At 38.7% G+C, this 19,372-nt stretch overlaps 1 protein-coding gene across 15 annotated transcripts in view; it reads right to left on the reverse strand.

Annotated features, from left to right (window-relative positions):
• LOC138617123 (calcium-activated potassium channel subunit alpha-1a-like) overlaps positions 1 to 19,372 on the reverse strand; it is an 84,184-nt gene that overhangs the window by 20,602 nt on the left and 44,210 nt on the right. For 5 of the 15 annotated variants that reach the window (XM_069691853.1, XM_069691850.1, XM_069691864.1 and 2 more), the window contains 15 exons: positions 18,682 to 18,757; positions 18,344 to 18,514; positions 16,484 to 16,575; positions 12,652 to 12,762; positions 12,395 to 12,500; positions 12,210 to 12,292; positions 11,621 to 11,690; positions 11,260 to 11,415; positions 10,937 to 11,046; positions 10,319 to 10,387; positions 9,730 to 9,816; positions 8,447 to 8,523; positions 6,166 to 6,339; positions 3,344 to 3,376; positions 46 to 139 (listed from right to left, as the gene is read on the reverse strand). In XM_069691853.1, coding sequence (XP_069547954.1) covers positions 46 to 139; positions 3,344 to 3,376; positions 6,166 to 6,339; positions 8,447 to 8,523; positions 9,730 to 9,816; positions 10,319 to 10,387; positions 10,937 to 11,046; positions 11,260 to 11,415; positions 11,621 to 11,690; positions 12,210 to 12,292; positions 12,395 to 12,500; positions 12,652 to 12,762; positions 16,484 to 16,575; positions 18,344 to 18,514; positions 18,682 to 18,757 — 1,509 coding nt within the window. Of the gene's footprint in view, positions 1 to 45; positions 140 to 3,343; positions 3,377 to 6,165; positions 6,340 to 8,446; positions 8,524 to 9,729; positions 9,817 to 10,318; positions 10,388 to 10,936; positions 11,047 to 11,259; positions 11,416 to 11,620; positions 11,691 to 12,209; positions 12,293 to 12,394; positions 12,501 to 12,651; positions 12,763 to 16,306; positions 16,399 to 16,483; positions 16,576 to 18,343; positions 18,515 to 18,681; positions 18,758 to 19,372 lie in introns of all 15 variants that reach the window. The other 10 variants (XM_069691861.1, XM_069691858.1, XM_069691863.1 and 7 more) reach the window with 5 other exon arrangements.

Raw genomic sequence — 19,372 nt, forward strand, 5'->3', positions numbered from 1 at the left:
GCTGACTGGTACAGCGGGCACTCAATGTCACCGCTGTTGTCTTACCTCATTATCTTGGGCGAGGAGTTTGGAGAATTCCTCATGCCTCCATTACGTTGCTTTTTTTTGGGCGACAGCGCCGACTGTTGGTCCTCTTCAACTGCAACAAAATGCAACAGCGTGAGGGGAGGAATTGTCAGAAAACACGCACACACACACAAAAAAAAATCCACACAACAGTGACAGCAAAAGAACGACAGCACGGTCTGAGGTCAGTGAATTCAAAGAGATAAAACGCATACAGAGACAGGGTGGAGAGAGGTTGGGTGAATAAGATGGAGTGGACAGGACACTTTAACTACTGTGTAGCAGAAAACACACCGACGTTTGCATAATGCAGACAGGATACACCAGCACATCATTTGCATGGTTGTGTATGGAGATGCAAACATGCAATAGTGCCATCGTCAACCTTCATGCCAATTGCGAAAGTCTAATCTGAGGTTTTATTCACTGCACACTCATCCATAAAACTGCTGTAAACAACTTCATCATTCAGATAATGAAGCATCATAAATACCTTAAAGGCTGTTAGGATACTTTCATCTTTTTTAATCCCTTGTTAGCACAAACGGACTCACACCTAGACTTGGAAAGCTTCTCAGTCGGTCACACTAATCACTCCTTCTCATTTAATTAAGATAATAACCTATAAATATCAAGCGTCCAACGCTACAAATAAGGCTGCCAATACCGAATCCAGTCTGTATCGCTGGTCCTTCTTCATCTTGGGAGTGGCGCCCTTGGCTCATATAATTAGGTTGGTCCTTGTGCCAGAGTGATTTATGTACAGCTGAGATGCCCCTCGGACATTGTCTTTATCACTTCACCAAACTGCGCTGAGCTCTTCATAGGGAATGAATTATAAGTTTTACCCCCCCCGAGTAAAGTAATCAGGCAAATATTTTCACAAGCTAATATCACAGCTGCAGAAAACAACTCAGTCGCTGGTCAAATAAACACACGCAGCAAGAAAAGAGTTGCACTAATAGCACTTTAGCAGCCGTCGCTCAGTGGGAATAACTTGCTACATACAGATCATGGAAAACTTGACTATCTTTCAGCTTCTTTTTTTTTTTCTTTCTTTCTTTCTTTTTTTTTTTTTTGTCCAAAAAAAAAAACAAAACTGTAAGGCCTTTCATTAAAATGAATAAAGTCTCAAAGATCACGCTCCTCCGCAGATGAACACATGATTTCAAGCGCTGCTAGCATGTCGGAGACTGACACCATAATGGAAAATGTTGAAGTAGAGGGGGCTTCGAGTGGAGAGGGATGCTCCAACACACTGGCCCTTCACATCTCGCTCGGCCTGTTCAATATTTAATGTTTCACAGCTGACAGCTGCACACACTGGGTCATTAGTAAGGAATGCTACACATGCAACCACTCCAGACTGGCGAGCACATGCTTCGGTCGTGCTGTTGTTGAGTACAGGCCTGCCAAACACGCCGAGGGTAGAGAGGGACGGGGGAGGGGAGGGGAGGGGAGGTGGCCCTTACACTGCCTCTGACTGAGTGTGGCGATATTGGAGTGACTGGGGTGGTATCTGTATTTCACCGGCAGGCTGCGTGCCCGCTGGAGCCGGCTGGCCTCTTCTGCCACCCCTGGTAGCCGGACTACCTGGGCCAAGTCCCCGGAGCCCCTGAAGCTCAGTCTCAGAGCGGCAGGTTTGTTGGGGGGAAGCAGGCTCCCCTTGCGGTTGTTTACCAAAGGGACCGACACGGCGGCAACTCCGCCGTGCGGCCCCCTACAGACCTCGCTGGCCGAGTTGTGGTTCAGTTTAGCTGACTGGTACTGATAAGCTGACGACTTGATTAGGGGGCTGTCGTTGACTGCTAAATGAAGAGGAGTCAAAATCAGCTGCTGTACAATACAATAAGTTTTACCCTTTTTTTTTTTTTTTAAAGTATTAGTTCACCAAATCATGGAACATATTTTCCCCCTTTCTACTGAAGAAATTGTCCAACAAAAACTGTTTACAGTACGTTCTGTAACGGACAACAATGACATTATTTATGGAAATAGATATTGCTTTTAATTCTTACTTCTTCTTTACGCTGCAAGAAGCACAGACACAGTTCAATTAAACTCTATTATATTTGTTAGAGGCAGAATTCTCAAACACAAGTATTTCAAAACGTGGCTTTATAAAACTGGTGTGGACACCAGGAGGAGAATTTGCTTTGTGATTTGAGCGAACTAACCCCTTAATTCTTCAAGTTAAACAGAAGATCTGATTCAAACTGACTTCAATAAAACCTGCAGTGTATGTGTTAATAAAACATCCTGTGACTCTTATCATAATTAAAGGACAATCACTGGTTTTTGTGGGTAATTCTTTCTGGCACAAGAATGCTAATGGCTGAATAATTTAAAAAAAACCAAAAAAAAAAACCTCATTTTTATTTTACACCACTTAACCACTTCGTATAGCCACCGATGAAATGTTCGATCTGACATTTACTTTGATATTAATAATAAACATGAATTAATAAATATGCTTTCAGGTGTTTCAGCAATTGTTATGCGCCACAAGAACAAGGGGGTGACACTGTGAATTAACAGCCACTAGCTGCTGTATGCAGTTTATGCCTGATGAGGGAGGAAAGAATTCAGTAACCAGATGACTGCTGGTGATATATAGAAGTAAAACTGGTAAAGATAAAATAGACAAAAGAGGCGTGTTTTCTCGAGTCCCAAAAAAAAAAAAATTGTCTGGGAGCTAAAACTGGAGAAGAGAGATGATTATTTCAACAGTCAGCTGTCTAGCAGATTATCCTCCCTGCTCCAGACCTCTACTATTCATCTGCCCCATGTCAAACATGCACAGCACTTCTCCAGCACAACGCAATGTGGCAGATTTGCTGCCTATCACAGATCCTGTTAAAGTGGACAGAGGTTCACACTCCTCCGACGAGAGCTGAGAAAGTATGAGATCAGCTCTTTACGTTTTATCATCTGTGATGCCTCCAGTCTCGTTTCCAAAGCTCACTTGACAACATAGGTGTACATTTGCGTGTACTCCAAATGTTTTAATGCTACGTGTTGAACTGCGATTCAATTCAACCACACTCACAGTGAAGCAGCAGCACCACCTACTGCTGAGCTGGAACTGATACGTCACACAGAGAAGCAACTTTCCTTGATGCTTTTGTTCATAAAATACAGAGATGGATGATGATAGACCGGACAGTGAAAAACAGCAGGTTAGAGACAGCTGGAGTGGTGACAGCTGAGAATGCACAAGTGGAAAGGGTTAGAAACAAGTGACTAAAGAGAAGAGAGAATGGAAATCAAAACTTACTTGATTTGATATATCCATTATAGCTATTTTTAGCTGAGAAAAATGCAGAGACGGATGAGAGGTTACAGGGAGGAACAGGTCGCAATGAAAGCAAATTATAAATGACAACTGTGAACTGAAAGCTGAGGGATTTCTCTTCAAGGCACTTTAAAAAAAACAAAAAAAACAATAGAGGTGTGCCAACATGGACAAAGCAATGAGAAATAAAACACAGGTCAGTCAGGAATATGATTTTCAGGAATGTGGTCAGTAAGCTTATACAGTTTCATGTCAAAGTTTATAAATAGATTACTCCACCTGCTGAACATGAACAGTCACATCGGAGGTGTTACAGCAGGGTTTTCCCTTTTAGGGTTTCAGAGGGCTTAGGTGCTGCGGCAGCTTTTGGTAGGGTTGGACTGTTATTTGACTAAAAACTTTGCATTTTCAAATCATTTTTGATAATTGTACTATTATAATATAAAATACTTATGCCATACAAAAATGTAACATTAAACACTGGTTAATTCAAGGCTTATAATGAAGCTATATGGGCTTAGGTGCTGCACCTAAGTGTTATAAAGGTAGGGAAAACCCTGTTTACAGGGAGCACTGATTTGGTTATTTGCACATCAAGACGAAGGACGAGATGTATTAGTTAAAGCTTGGCTAAATTTCAAAAAATCTACTTTTACAAAGACAAACAGCAAATTGTCAAATCTGTGAAGCTGAAACTGAGCAAACTATTCAATAAAAAAAAAAGTCATTGTCGTCTTTTTCATTAGTTAATCGGTTAATCGGCTGCTCATTTCTGCTGTGTCAAGGTTTAATGTCAATTTAAACGTATTAAATTACTATATTTCAACGTGACGACTACTATACTACTATAGTACACATCGAAATACACTCACTAAAGTGATGTTTCAGCTTGACATCTACAGTTAAAAGCAGGTTTTAGACTAGAAGTCTAGATGTTCTTTACCATGTAAATCACCCATGTTTACCATACAGACCTGCATTAAAAATGTAGTCAGAGGTATGCATGTAACAAGACTTACAACGTGTTATCCTCTATGCTGTTTATTTTTCCTCGTCTTTTCCTAAAGCTGTTTTCCATTCCTCTGCCCTGCCTGAGACAACCTGCACAGACGCATTGGAACTTTCTGTGAGTCACTTTTTTTTGGAGCCGTGAGTCCCACACATGCTCATTAGTTACTTATTTCAACCCCTTGCTTACAATAAAGGTCATGTATTGAGCTTAAGGCAGGACAGTGACAGCAATGTTCAAACAGGGACCTTGCTGGTCCTGGCATCTGTCGCCTGCAATCGGAGGGCGCGAGCAGAGTCACAGGACTAACAGGCTAGCATCTGTCCCACAACGAGAGAAAAGGAGAGGGGCGGGGGCACTCGGCTGCCTGGTGGTTAGGAACTGTCAGGCTGAGTTTCATGACAACCGGTAGCACTCCAAAAATGAAAATGCAAACATAATTTCCATGTCAGGCCGTATAAGGCCTCGCTCCACGCGCCTCCCGCACCCGTGTCGACAGCAACTCCGGAGCTCTGCTCAAGCTTAGCTCGCCAGGCGATGCTCACGGCACACAACCCTGGAAGACATGTTGAGCGGTGGAAACGCCCGGAGATGTTCAACTATACCACAGACCGGTCTTTGATCAAGAGATATTCACTAAAAATGTGTGACAGTCTGCGATGTTTTCCAGCAAATTGTATCAACGCTCTGCGACCTCAAACACATTCTTCATGCCTTCTGCAATACGTCAGTGCAATTTAACATGCCCTCTGGCTTTAAAAGGGGGGAAAAAAAAGAAAAAAAAATCACACTTGAATTAAGAATTCATATGCGTCTCAATTCCGTTCGAGTTAATTCACTAAAATCCATTTCCATCGTGTCTTTTATTCCTCTTACGGTCCAGCTCTATTGTTATCTCGTCGCGTTACTGTACAGTGCAATCAGTATTATGAAGCCAAAGCTCTCAATGCTACAAACTACAGCCCACGACCTCTCCAACCGATGGTTTGGCTGCTGATGTTTTAGAGATTTTATCCCCAGTGGTAAAGCATTTGATCCTAATTTAATAAAACCAGGACATTAACCTCAATATGTACTGCAATCCCCAGAAAATCCCCTCAGGTCCTCTCAAAACCATTTATTTAAAGACAAATATTTATTGTAAGTGACTTCTACACATAAATATCTCAAATCCCATCCTGTTCACCCATGTCTGCAGGGTCCAGTAGTAAAATGTTAGGATTAATGTTATTTGGGTTCTACTTGAAAAGATACCTCTCCAGTGACATCACTACAGCTTTTGTCAACTCCCATCAGAGTTTATCATTTGAAGAAATGCAACGTCTCCAACAGTATTACCAAGTTTGAGTGCGCATCATCAAGATTTGTGGCGGGGATGCGCAGCTGTACATCGTTTATGACTTCAGTTTGAATTTTCCGTAAATATGTTGGCGAGGTCACTGGAGGAAGAGTTTACTTTTCACGCAGCAAAAACGTTGGCATTTGGTAACTGTTGATCCGATTTTAAACTGCAGGTCAATTTGAATTCACATTCTCTTGACAAAACACCAGCAGAGCAGCGTACCAGCATGCGTCACAACAGCTACAAGTCCCCTCCAAAATTAGCAACACAGAGAGAAAGAGCACCGGCTGACTGAGAAAATCATAAAGCTACGACACTAAAGCAACATCCAGACCCATAACAGTGACGACACAGCTGCTAGAACTAGACAGCACACAAGCTGAAGACACGCCGCACAGCTAACACGGTGCATGTTACAGACACTGAAGAGCACATGTCATGGCGACAACTTACAGGCACGTAAAGTGGCTGAGCAATCATTAACAGAGACAGCAGAGAGTGGGATGTCCCGTTGAGGGGAGTGCGTGTTACAACGCATATTAACTGGCATGCAAGAGCAGTCCCGCTCTGAACGGCCGCAATCAAAACAACATGCCAGTCTCATTTTCTTGTAGGCGGACGTCTTGGCTACAGTCAAGGGTTCAGACGAGAGGAGAGGGAGAGCAGGTTAATGTCGAGGGTCGTTCTGGAGGAAGAGTGGACAAAGGAAGACAGGGCACAGAGGAAGGCTGCTGCTCGGATGCAAAGGATCAACTTTGTCGAGACCGCGGAAAAACGTCAGATTGAGAATTTTTTTTTTTTTCAGTGTGGGGGGATCGTAATATCATCCAGAATTTTGTCACCAGCAGAAGAAATATTTCTTCCGACTTGCTGGCTCGACCCCCTTCCCCTCACCTACACACTAGCTTCTGTCCACTACGTGGTGAGATGTAAACACATGTTAATGTATAATTTTACAACTCTTAAATCATTGCATTTGACACTAATTCTAACTGAGAATTAAAAAGTAAAAGGTCAACGTAAACGTGTCTCACAAATGCAGTTTGGCTTTTCGATGAATCTGGAAGTGCGTCCGGAGGGGACAAAAACAAAAATGCTGAGTTCTAACACTTGTGTGAAACTGTATGAGGCCATAAATTCATTTGACTCCAGTAACACATTCTGCTCAACACAAGCTATTTGTCCCAAAACATTCCTGGTATCAGATGTTCTGGGAGAAACTGTGCAGTCATCTCAGTGAATTACTTCACTTTTAGTACACATGTCAAATGATGTATTCCGTTTATCAAAAAAGGATTTAGATGAGAAATGGACCTTCTTTCTCATCCCAGTGGTTTTCTGGCTGTGCTCCTCTTGAAAGGATGTTGTGTTTGTCAAAGGACTGTGGGGACATCTGGTGGTGAACTGGAGAATTACTGAATCAAGCAGACGAATGAAATGTTGGGGCTCAGTTATTTATTTAAATCTTTGGAGATGCTGCAAAAACAATTTGTTTTTTTTGTTGTTTTTTTGCATTTTCCAGAAACAGAAAACATATGAAATAGAAATAGGTGTTGCACTCGATTTTTGTTTTTGTTTTTGAATTGTTATTGTTGCTAATTTAAAAAAAATTCAATTTAAAAGCGATGTGCACACGACAACAAGAGGGGATCCAGGCAGCATCAACCAATGTACATGCAACATTTATAATACATTCAAATAGGTCGCTTCAATCGGGGGGGTGCAGTAGCAGGCTGTGTTTTCAGAAGGGAAACAAAACCATGTTACTCACAATATATCACTATTAAGTGAATTTTTAAGATAAGTTTCCAAGCAGCAGGAAAAGAATACATCAAATGTAGAGGTTAGGTATTAGCTGCAACATTTTCTACAAGACAAACTGAAGTAAATTTAAGTGGAGGAACAAACAAAGTGGCACATGATGTTTTTTTTTTGTTGTTAAGTAGAGAAATCCATCCAGGTACCTGTGGTGTTAACAGTCTCTCTGAACGCCTGTTAACATCACAAAGTTATCAATGAACTGTAACAGTGAACACAGCCATTATTTGAAAGAAAATATAGCGAACATTGACACAGGCAAACAAACATAATGCACACTGGATTTACACACAGTCTGAGAGGAGATACTGTATCAAGCTTGGTTTCTCACTTCTCTGTATATTTATCATAAAGTAGGCGTCACGGGAGACAGAGAGTACACTGTAAATGTTGAATTATTAACTCTATGCTTTGATTTTGTCCATTAGAAGTGGTGTCTACCTGAGCAACCCATAAGGAAAAATGAAAAAAGAAAGAATCAGTTCACCCAAATCCTCAAAAAGCCGAAATCTCAGAGCTTCAGCGTGTAAAACCAAAACGTTCTGCATGACCTGAAAGTCCTAAAAGTTCTGTTTTTGTAATTTGGGTGAACTGACCCTAAAATTAGGGCAGGTATTCACGTCATACAGACATCCAAACATGTAGTTGTACTGAGGAAACTTGGAGCGCACCCGTTTGTTTTGACTGCGGAAAGAAAACTGATGACCTTTCTTCATGCGCAACTTACAAGGTTTCATGGAGTGAATAATTAATGCACGAACTAAATGGTTTGGACAAAATGGCTATGTAGGTCATGTAAATACACCATCACACCGCCACTCTAACGCTAACTTCTGTGCTTTTTCACTTTAGCCTGCGCAGGAATATTAACGAGGTCACACTAACTTAGAAAAAGTGTTTATATGTAATCGCTTACATTTCTTGCAGCCACATTTCTTTATCCTTTTGGGATCAGTTATGTCATCGTGGCAGGCCTTACAGTAAAACAGTGCCCTGCGGAAAGAGAAACAAGAAACCCATGTAAAGTGACTCGTCCGCATGGCCGAGCACCAGACATCCAAAATGCTGAAATTAAGCGTTTACGGACATTTCATCTCCGCTACGTCGACAAAAAGTAGTTTCAGTTTGCATGTAAGGAGCTATTAGTAAAGCATTAACAACTATTAATAAAGCATTCTGGGCATTTGTCTGTAAATAAAGTGAAACGTGCCAAAAGTTGTACAAAGAGTGAGCATTTCTGTGGAGGTTTGGTACTAATGCTAAATGAAGCTTTGATCTGTTATCAGACCCTGTAGTGGGTATCAGGCAGAGGCATCATAAATCTACTGAGCCCTCTGACAGGTGACATCATTCTCCAACCTCGACTGTACATACCCTTAATCTGTCGTCTGTCAAATCTAAAAGCAGGTACGAGTCCTCCTCAACAATTTAATCATATCAAGCAACGAAGCGTACACCTCTGTCCATATCGTGTGGTCAACCATTTTGTTCCCAAACTGGCGTTGTGAAGCCTCAAGCTTAATATGTTGGCCATCGCCATGTGGCTATTTTGTTGCCGGTAGTGGCCGTATTTGGACAAACGTCTCTCTGAGGTGTAATATCGCAATAGATGTCAATATTTTTCTGATGGACCAACAGAAAACTAATAAGGAGTGACTTCAGAAAATGACACCATAATAACTTGTGAAAAAAAGAAGATTGATCTTGTAATTCATGGGAGAAGTTGAATAAAAGTCTATGGAGCAAGAGCCTTTTTTGGAGCCAACCCCTAGTGGCCCTCGGGAGTATTGCAGTTTAAGTCACTTCCGCATTGGACTAATTCTTTTAGCCCTGGAAGCTCCATCCACTTTTATATACAGTCTACGACTGGCAAACATCAGTCAGCTGTATTATACTGTAACACGTGGCCTGACCATTCCACCTAATTAAAGAAGCATCCTTAGCTGTATTAAAAACCATCCACACTATGATTCCATTTTATGAAATACACCTTACTGCTTAAAAAAAAAAAGGATTGAACTAATGTGAATAGTTTGCATCTTATGAGGCTTATTAAGTTTTTTTTTTTCAACATATTATAGCGCAATTGAGGAAATGTGAAAAGAGATACTGTACGACAGGCAAAGCAGGAAGAGCACAGCCTCTATTACAGAAGAGACTACTCTTCGACACCATTTAATCTCAGGTCTCATTCCTTACCTCTTTACTTCTTTGGCATCACTGGCGATGAAGAAGCCCAGGGTCCCCTCCTGCATTTTCACATGGTTTCCAGGGTTTATCAGGGTGCTGTGAGGATTTGTAGACCAAACATATCACAACAGAAAGTTATATCACAGAATTTGCAAAGCTCTACACTAATCACTAGCAGCGGCACACTGCCAGGATTAGCTTTCGCAACTCATTTGGCAGGATAGCCTCTGTTTATTAAATTAAGTTGATGAAAGCAGATAGCGGTGACACTTCAGAGGGTGTAAATGAGCATCAGTGCATTAGAGGAAGCACTAAAACAAAGCGTCTGCTGTGCTTAAAGAAACCAACTGCCACCGTCCCCATTAATTTGTCAGGATGTTATCAGAGGGCCCTGTGATGTCTGCGAAAATAAACCAATTTAGACACCAATTTAGCACATTTTCCAGAGCCCTTGTGTTTGCAGCCGAGCAGGGAAGCTGATTCAAAGCAGCTTCATCACTGAAAGCAAACACTAACAGCAAACACACCTGCGTATTCAAGTTTTTGCACCCATGAATTTGAATGACTCCAACGACCCGCTGTGAGCGGCTCCACTTACCTGCTCTCCCTTATATCAGACTTGTACTCTATAGCTATCAGTAGTAGCTTTAGCTTCACGTAGCAGAGCCTGCAAAAGAGAATAACAATATAATTAGACCTCATGCACACTAAATATTTGTAGCTTTCTGAGAATCCCCTTAGCTCTGAGAAAAAAAAATTCTACTTCAAGGTATGATTTATATTTCTGAGGCTGGGAACCTGATTTTTATGGACACGTGTAGTTAATATTTAAATATGGGGAAAACAATATAGGATTTTATCCATTTATATGCATGTCAGTGGTTGCTTTTTTTGTTCTCAAAATTACGATGATTATTTATTACATTTAATATTGTGATTTTTGATGTGGACTTCCAAGGATTGAGGGGGGAAAAAAAGCCTTTTGTTTCTTTCACATTAACACAGTAAAATAAAACAAAGAAATTGACAAGTCAAGATGATTCACTGCTATCTGAAGAGAACTGATTAATAATTTTGAAATAAGATAATCTTGGGAAAAATAAAACTACTTGTATAAACTACCATGCTAAATGCCACAATTTGTACATTATTTGTAACCCAGGAAACACAAAACAAAATGTAGGAGAAAAGAAAACAGATGTTTATGGGCACTTACTCGCAAATCACAGGGAAGGACAAACCCACAAAGGCACTCGACAGGTACTCTGTGTACATCTCATTGGCTACTCCTTCAAGGTAATACTTCTGCCATGTGTCCTCCTCAATCTATGACAAAGACACAAGATTGTACCGTTACAAAAATACCACAAAAAAAATAAAAGTAATGAAAGTTCAGTTTACTTTTTTCATCCCTACCCACTCACCAGATGCTGCATACAGGCCTCATCTGGTTTAATCTATTCTGACTTTGTTTATGGCTAACTTTACTTTTTAACTTATTCCAGTGAGCACAGATGGACACATCTTAGTTGTGGCTACCTTAATGAAGGACCTCATGGAAAACAGGTTGGCCAGCATGGTGGAGAGGCCCTGAGCCAGGCAGCTCTGGGCAATGAACCCGAGCTTCAGCTCCGCAAGGCAAATGGCATCATCTCCCTCCTTCCAGTTCCAGCTCGGGATGTTCAGAAGGTGTGCCTTAAGCAGGGGAAAAACAAGATTTTAATAATACATGTTACATCTTGTATTATCTACATTATACCATTTTAAATTGCCCAAACATAGTTTCAGTACCAAATACTAAAATACAGCATTCTGAAAAGCATTTTGTACTCACACATACAGCAGTAACAAATATCTAACTGATGACTCGATTTTAACTTTGCAGTTAATGAACACCAACCTTATTGTGGTACTGCAACATTTGAGTAATTATTCTGATCTTTGGATGGTAGTTCTTGATAGATATCACCCTGATTCAGCACAAAAAAAGACAAGAAAAAGTCAGAACATTTGCAAAATGTTTCCTTTTTTGTGATGCGCCTGTGATATTTTATGAATTTCGAACTTCTGAGCCTTAAACCCTAAATGCAATTCTCCATTAAGCTTTTATGTGTATTTATAACATTTAATAATACAATTTGCTACTCTTAAGTGAATTTTAGTTGCCAGGTGAGGAGGTTCTACAAAAGAAACCGTTCCTCTGTAGGTTTTTGGGATGATTTCTGAGCCTGAAACAGAGTTCCTATCAATTCTGAAAGCATTTTGTACTCGGACATATTAACCACATGAAAAAAAAAAAATCTGAAACACATTAAAACAACAGTTTCCCCATCCAATACTGTCCTGTTCTTCTACCCCAAAAATATGTATTTTTCTCAGATGATACAACTCAGTTGAACTTGATAGGTCACAAAAAAAAACCCAAGAAAAACAAAAGACAAAAGAATGAAAAGCCTAAATCCTGGAGAGTCTGGTTTGGTTTACAGTACCTCATGATGTTGGAGGCATCCTCTGCGTCAGGATCAGCACAGTATTTGTTGGCTAAGATTAAACAGGCATCAGCTGACTCAATCTAAAAAAAAATAATAATAATTCAAATCCATATTTGACAGTCAACAACAGTATTATAGTTAACCTCAGAGCCACAGAGGAGGAAGTATTGTCTCTCGGGTACCTTGACTCTGGCCAGGTCGTGTGGGTTTAGAACGGATCCTTGGTAAAACTCTACTTGGGTGAAGTGGCGCTTAAACAAGGCTTCCAGCTCAAGATTAGGGGAAATACTGAGAAAACATTAAAAAAAAAATACGCCGTTAAATCTGAAGACAAACATTTCCAATCCTCTAAAGTTTGTTTTGTTTTTTAATCTTGTGCTATGAAATTTATTGGTTTTTTTTTCAGGAACACAAGTGCAAAATCAAGTTTTGTACTTACTTATGGAGAAAAACAATTTCTACATTGACATCATCCCTGTCCTTGTGTAGGAAGTCTTTTAGAAAGTTGGACACACTCTCAAGTGTTATATGACCACAGACCACGATGTGCCTGGAAAACGAGGTGCAGAATAATAATGAAACTAAAATGCAGTCGGAATCAAACAAAAAATAAAACAACACAACACAAACACAAATTGTTGTTTCATCTTCATCTTTGTCCTACAATCAAGAGGTACATTTGAGATGAGACGGACACAATGAACATTTAGGTCTCTGTTTGGAAGTCTGTGTGGAAATCATAAAAAAAACTACGTTACAAGAGAGAGTTTGATGTTCCTGTCGTGATGTGTGAGGACTGAATGAGAAGGTTAGAGATTGCAGTGGATTTCAGGGCCAGATTATAAAGGATCAGTTACTTAGATGGAGATTATGAAATCAGCACACAGCCTATTTGATTCCCAGATATCACAAACCCTTTACATAAGAAACCCAATTTACATGTGTTACCATCTTTCTTTATTATATCTTTATTTATAAATTACACAGGGAATAATTCAAAATGTGAACGTCTTATCTTGGATGCTGAGTGAGTCTTTGTGACTTTAAAGTACAATATATACACCAGAATCTACTTGTTCTGCTAGTTTTTAAGGAGAAACAGTGACGAGTAATGAATGTTACCTCAAGTAGAAATATAGAAGACAGTGGAAAATAGAAAAATAATGAAGCTAACGTTTCTGTCCAGCTGGAAAAATAGCCACATTAAAAATAAACATGCATTAATATTTAAAGCTTTGGGAGCCAAATGGGAAAAATGAAAACTGGTGCTTGTTAATATCATGCCAGCTGTGAATACTACCTCTGTGTCGATGAAATATAAAATTCTTAATCATAGAAAATTTGATAAACAAGACAAGCATTTTATTTGAAATTCATACAGCTTCTATAGGAAATATTCTACAAAACGGACCAACAGAATAAGTTTAGATTTGGTTTAGGAAAGTTTTCCAAACCAAATCTGACTTCTTTACCACATAGTCAACAACTACAAGTACCAGATGAATCCAAAAGCCATAAACTACAATTTGTTTTGAGCACCGAGGCATCCAGCAGAATCTCACTATCGTTAGAAACAGAGCTTTGAGGCACAAAGGTGTGTATATGTTAAAGGAATAGTGTGACATTTTGGAAAACGTGCATATTCACTTTCTTGCAAAGATTTATACAAGAGCATCAGCGCCACCATGTGAGTAGTTTAGCTTAGGAAAATCAAACTTTGGGTAAAAGTAAAAAAAAAAAAAACCTGGTGAAAGTCCATAATTTACACCACCGAGCCACCCCTCCTCCCCCCTTACAGACTTTACTGCCATTTGTAGTGCATTTCATTAACTTTCTTTCGTTAAGGGGGGCGTTTTCTACCTGCCTCTGTTTATATACGTACATGTTCTTATCATGCCTAAGCCAAGCATGACTGGCTGGAAAAGAAGTCGAATAACAAGAGATGCATAAACACAGATGTAGGATCCATATTGTACTATTCTGATAATGTCAGGGCATTTATTAAAATAAGATAACAGACTGTTTACTAATGATTAAATCACTATGCAATTTGGGATTTGGCAATTTCGTACATTGTAAAATGATAGTGCCAAAACTATAATTATTGTAGATCTGGCAACGCTGAGTGTGAGGTGAGGTAGAAGGCGTGATAGGCTCTGTTAGCATATCAATGAAGCGCAGGTATTCCTGTATTCTAACTCGCTGACACGAGGCTAAACAGGAACCAGAAACGACCTATATTGCGCAGTAAGGAACATATTTCAGCCGCAAAGTTGACCTGCATTTAATCATATCAGAAAAACCAGTCACAGTACGGCAAGTGGCTGATGATGATCTCTGCCAGAACTGGCCCACATATTTCCTGCTAGCAGGGTAGCCTTATATCTAACATACAAAAATAAGAGTATTGATCTTCTTATTTAACGTTTGACAAGAAAGAAAATACGAGTATTTCCCAAAATGTTTTTTTTTTTTTTATACTCAAGATTATATTTAGTCCTGAGGGTGTAGGTCAGACTGAAGATTAAGGCCAAGAATGTTAAAAAAAAGAAGAAAAAAAAAGAAGCAAAGCGCAGAAAGAGAAGCAGAGCAGAGCAGAAGAGATTTTCAAGCACAGAAAAAACAGAATTTTTAAAAAGAATCAGCATGAAGCAAGCGATGGCACACAGGACCAAATGTATGAGTTTTGTTTTTACTTCAGTGCTAAAAAAAATACAGGTAGGATTGTGTATATTATATAATCATGGTTACTCATTGTTGCCAAAATGGTTTTAAATACAGTTATTAAATATATATAGTTTTTATACAAATTCATTACTGTAGTACAAAATATTTATGATTAATTCTTAGTCTTTGAGAAAACTGTATTCTTGCTATCTGCACTGATCCATGAGGAGTTTGATCTGCAACCCCATCCTGTATAGAAATGTGTTTAGTCAAAATATTACTATGGATATTCCTCTGAACAGATATTTGATTCATTGTATGTTATTTAGATGATTTGTCTGGTATATAAATTTGAGTTTTGGGTGGTTGAGAGAGGAGGATGGGAAAACAAAGTAAAAACATGTGAGTGAGTGACTTAAAACACAAATTTGATAAACACATACACTGACATTAAGCAGCCTCGGTACAAGTAAGACACCACAAAACATGTAGGATTTTCTCATGCTACAATACACTGTGAAACACCTGTGAACTTGGGGAGAGACCAGATTGTTCTTGCCATTTTGTACAGAAATTATAAACTTTTTTTTTTTTTTCATAAATTTGTGTATATGTCCATACCGTTAAGTTGTTGTTTTTTAAAAAAAAATTTTTATACTATTTATGGTCTGCATTCTTTTCTAAGCTATGTCAGCATTTGATTTAATGGTGACGAGTCTACACAATCTTCCTGGATCTACACATAAAGATCAACAAAACAGTTGGATAATCACAGTTTATTTCACATTGAGAAACTCCGACATGTGCCACATTTAAACATGACAATAATACATCTACTGTGTATGACTGCACTGAAAAAATATCTGTCTTATAAGGATATCTTTGTCTATTTTTGAGCTCCCAAAGTCCTGTTAGGTTGAAAAGGCAGAATTCTATCAAATGCAGCAAGACAAACATTTCCCCATGGGGACAATGAAGTGTATCGTATCGTATCGTATCGTATCGAATCAAATACTGGCAATCACTACTACAAACCTTTGAAAAAAATGTTGGGGGCGAGCAGGTTTTTTTCTCTAGTTTTATGAAAATTGTACTTTTAGGACTCAGTAATAGACAAAAATCACTTGTGAAGATGGAGATTTTTTTGCAGTGTAAAAGCAGACATTGATTCGTGACAAGCAGCAGTAACAGCTTGTTCACATATAGAAGCAGTAGCAGTACAGAACAATAAACACATTAATCATGGCCAAGTTCTTCAGTCACAGTGTGACTTTAGTGCTAATTGAGATCATTACATCTCAAATCCCAGTTTCATGACATCTATTTTAGCATAAATCAGAGTATTTCACCTCTTTATGAGAGGTCCATTTGAGTCACACAAAACCACACCATTACAAGTTTGCTGGTTTTTAATTTGTTTGACTTACTTTCTGCCTCTGGTCGAGTTATAACTCCCTCCATATTTCTTCCGATTAAGGATGAGAGCAGCAATTTCTGGCACGTAGCGAGCAAACATGGCCTACATGCATGAAAAAGAAAAAGAAAAGGGCATGCAGAGAAGGTTCTACTGCGGCGGAGGCAGTAGAGCCTCCTTGAATACTTACTTTCTCCCATTAACCGCACTATAGGAACCACCATATTTCTTGCGGTTTCCTATTAACTCTATGATTTCAGGGACGTAGCTTGCAAACATGGCCTAAGGAGAAGATAGGAGACAGAAGAAGAGACTAAAAAAAAGACAAGCAAAGAAGAGCAGGTCCTCTATTTTTGCTCTAAAGAAATCCCTGAAGTCTGAAAGAGGAACACTACTGTATGCGCAGCAGTAGTATTAATATTTATTTGTTAACAGGAAAATGGAAAAAGAAAACTTGAAATGTGTAATTCATTCAGATTAACTGCATAATATTGTGTGAATGTAACGTGAATTTATTTCAGTTACATTCCACATATTAAGAAAAAGTATGAAAATGAAAAATGAAATGAAAAAGGCTTATATTTACAGATATTAGAAGAAAAAAGGAGACAAATGACAGCAGATGAGCGATATGTTGATCTGTGGTAGAGAAATTGAAAAAAATATAAAAATCAAGAAAAAGCCTTTTGTGCCATGTTTTGTCCAACAAACACACGTGTCGGGTTGATTTGAATGGCTCAGCCAAATGGATGGCAAACATTTAATGAACTAAGAGACTCTATGCTGCTGCACAACAAAGTGAAATACCACAAAAAAACGAACTATGTTTTCATAAAGTAAAATTTTAAATGAAGCAGATATAACTCTGAAAATGTAGTTTTGCAATGTTTGCTTGTTTCTTGCATGCTAATGAAAGATCATCCTGTTTTAACTTTATTAAGATACTACCACAACAGATTGCAAATACCATTATGAAAATTAAATATTCATTCCATATTGTATACTAATAAAACAAAAGGGGCTGTTTAACCTCTCAGCTTTTTCAGTTTATAAAGAAAGGTTAATATATAGTTTAATTTTGTTTTATTTTCCACTGAACATACAACACTTCTCATTTAATGGCTGCACCATTCTTACAGATTGAAACGCTGGTGTCTTTTGCATCATTTTAAACACAAATCTCCCAAATTCAACCTCGCATAGTATATCGGGGAACTTTTCGATCTCCCTAAGATATTAAAATAAAATCTTAGTGGTTTGGACAATGTTTGCCTGCACAGCATGAATATTTTTTACTGGCTGTTTGCATCAAAGACTTATTTTTTTTGTCCTTTGTGCCCAAAGTGTAATTTATGTTTACTTATAAGTCTGAAAATGTAATGATCAAAAAAATGTGGGCTTTCCAACGAGATGCAAAACTTAATGTTGCCCATAATGACACATTTACACAGCTCATTCTATTGTCCTATTTGACCATATTACATTATGTCCATCCCGAATAAGACTTTATGATCCGGTTAACTTTGCCCTCTAAATGATCTTTGGTCTGTAGTAAATCCCAGGGAAAATATGTTCTTTCAGATTAGAAAATAAGTCAATAATATGCCTTTGAATATTTGTGCAGACAGTGGGATACAGTAATGTCGCTTCATCCATAAAGCCAGGCTATAATAAATCATCCCCATCTCACTGTGTTTGTTGGAAAGAGAGAGGGAAAGCGGGAGGGTGGAGCCGCCTGAAACCGCAGCACTTTTACAGTTAACAACAGGTGCAAAACTTCTCAAGTATTCTACATGTCAAAAAAATCAATTAACATCAAACTAAACAAACCCTCAGCATTATACCTGAATACATGCTGCAATGATGTGAACAACTCATACAGGACATGACATGCAACATACTGTGGTGAGCCACAAAAACACCTCAGCGTAAACAAGAGGTGAATGGCGTCCCGAGTTGAGTCCCGGCGTTTGTTAACACCTGGCGGGGAGCGATGACTGGTTGCATGGAGGATTTTAAGCAGGGAATAAGTAATGATAGGGATTTTTACCAAACCACCAAGGATGAAGAAGACCATAAACAGGCGGCCCAGGGTGGTTTTGGCATAAACGTCTCCATAGCCAACAGTGGACATTGTAACCATGAGTAAGTAGACACATTCCCAGTAGGAAAGCGCTTGGGAATTTTGGAAGTTTTCCCAAGGATCCCCTGAGTTTTCCACCTGGAACAGAGGTGGAGATTTAAACAACAATCATAAAAACAAACAGCTGTACATTTTCTCCGTATAATCCTGTTTTACGAAGCAATTCAAATACATACTAATAATGAGCAGGCATTTACTATACCACCAAACTTTCTCCTTAACGTGAATGGCTGCCACCTACTTACCAAATGAATGAAGCCTGCTGCAGTTAGCCATGTGCTTATGAAGATTGAACACAGGTTCACCAGCTTAATCGAGTTGCTTTTTTGAAAAGAGCCAGACAACAAAACATGAGATATTAACTATGAGATATTATATATCTTTTAATAGTTATAAAGCTGGTATAAGAAGAATAAGTACATCTAAATGTGAAGAAGTCTGAACTTTCAAAAGAATTCAGTCCATGTTGTAAAACTCATTATGCAGTCTTTATATAGTTCATACATAATGTAATGTAAGTGCAAGGCTGTTCATTGTGACAAAAAAAATTATGAATAGGATTCATCCTGAATTATTTGATTTGTAATATCAATAACATGCAAAACAACACAGTGGAAATCTTGCACCTGCTTTGATTGACATATTTCCCTGATAAATGTGGAATCTGGAATCATAGTTTGCTCGTGTTGTTGTGGTATGTTATGTTACACGATAGTGACTTTTGGCTATAATCGTTTTCTAAATAAGCATTTTCACAAATTAAAAATGTATTGTGTTTATGATCTACAAAAAGATCTGACGTTTTCATCTCATGCCATTAAAAAAATATGACTAATGTAAACAAATGTATTTTGTGAGCAAATCTCTTATTTACTATGTAATAGGCGCAATGTTTTTTGAATAATCTATTACACTGCATGTCCTATTGCGGTAAAC

Source organism: Brachyistius frenatus, unplaced genomic scaffold (genome assembly GCF_029030835.1).
Source record: "Brachyistius frenatus isolate BFR_SWC_R1_liver_20210118 unplaced genomic scaffold, ASM2903083v1 Contig_11, whole genome shotgun sequence".
NCBI classification, from domain to species: Eukaryota; Metazoa; Chordata; class Actinopteri; family Embiotocidae; genus Brachyistius; species Brachyistius frenatus.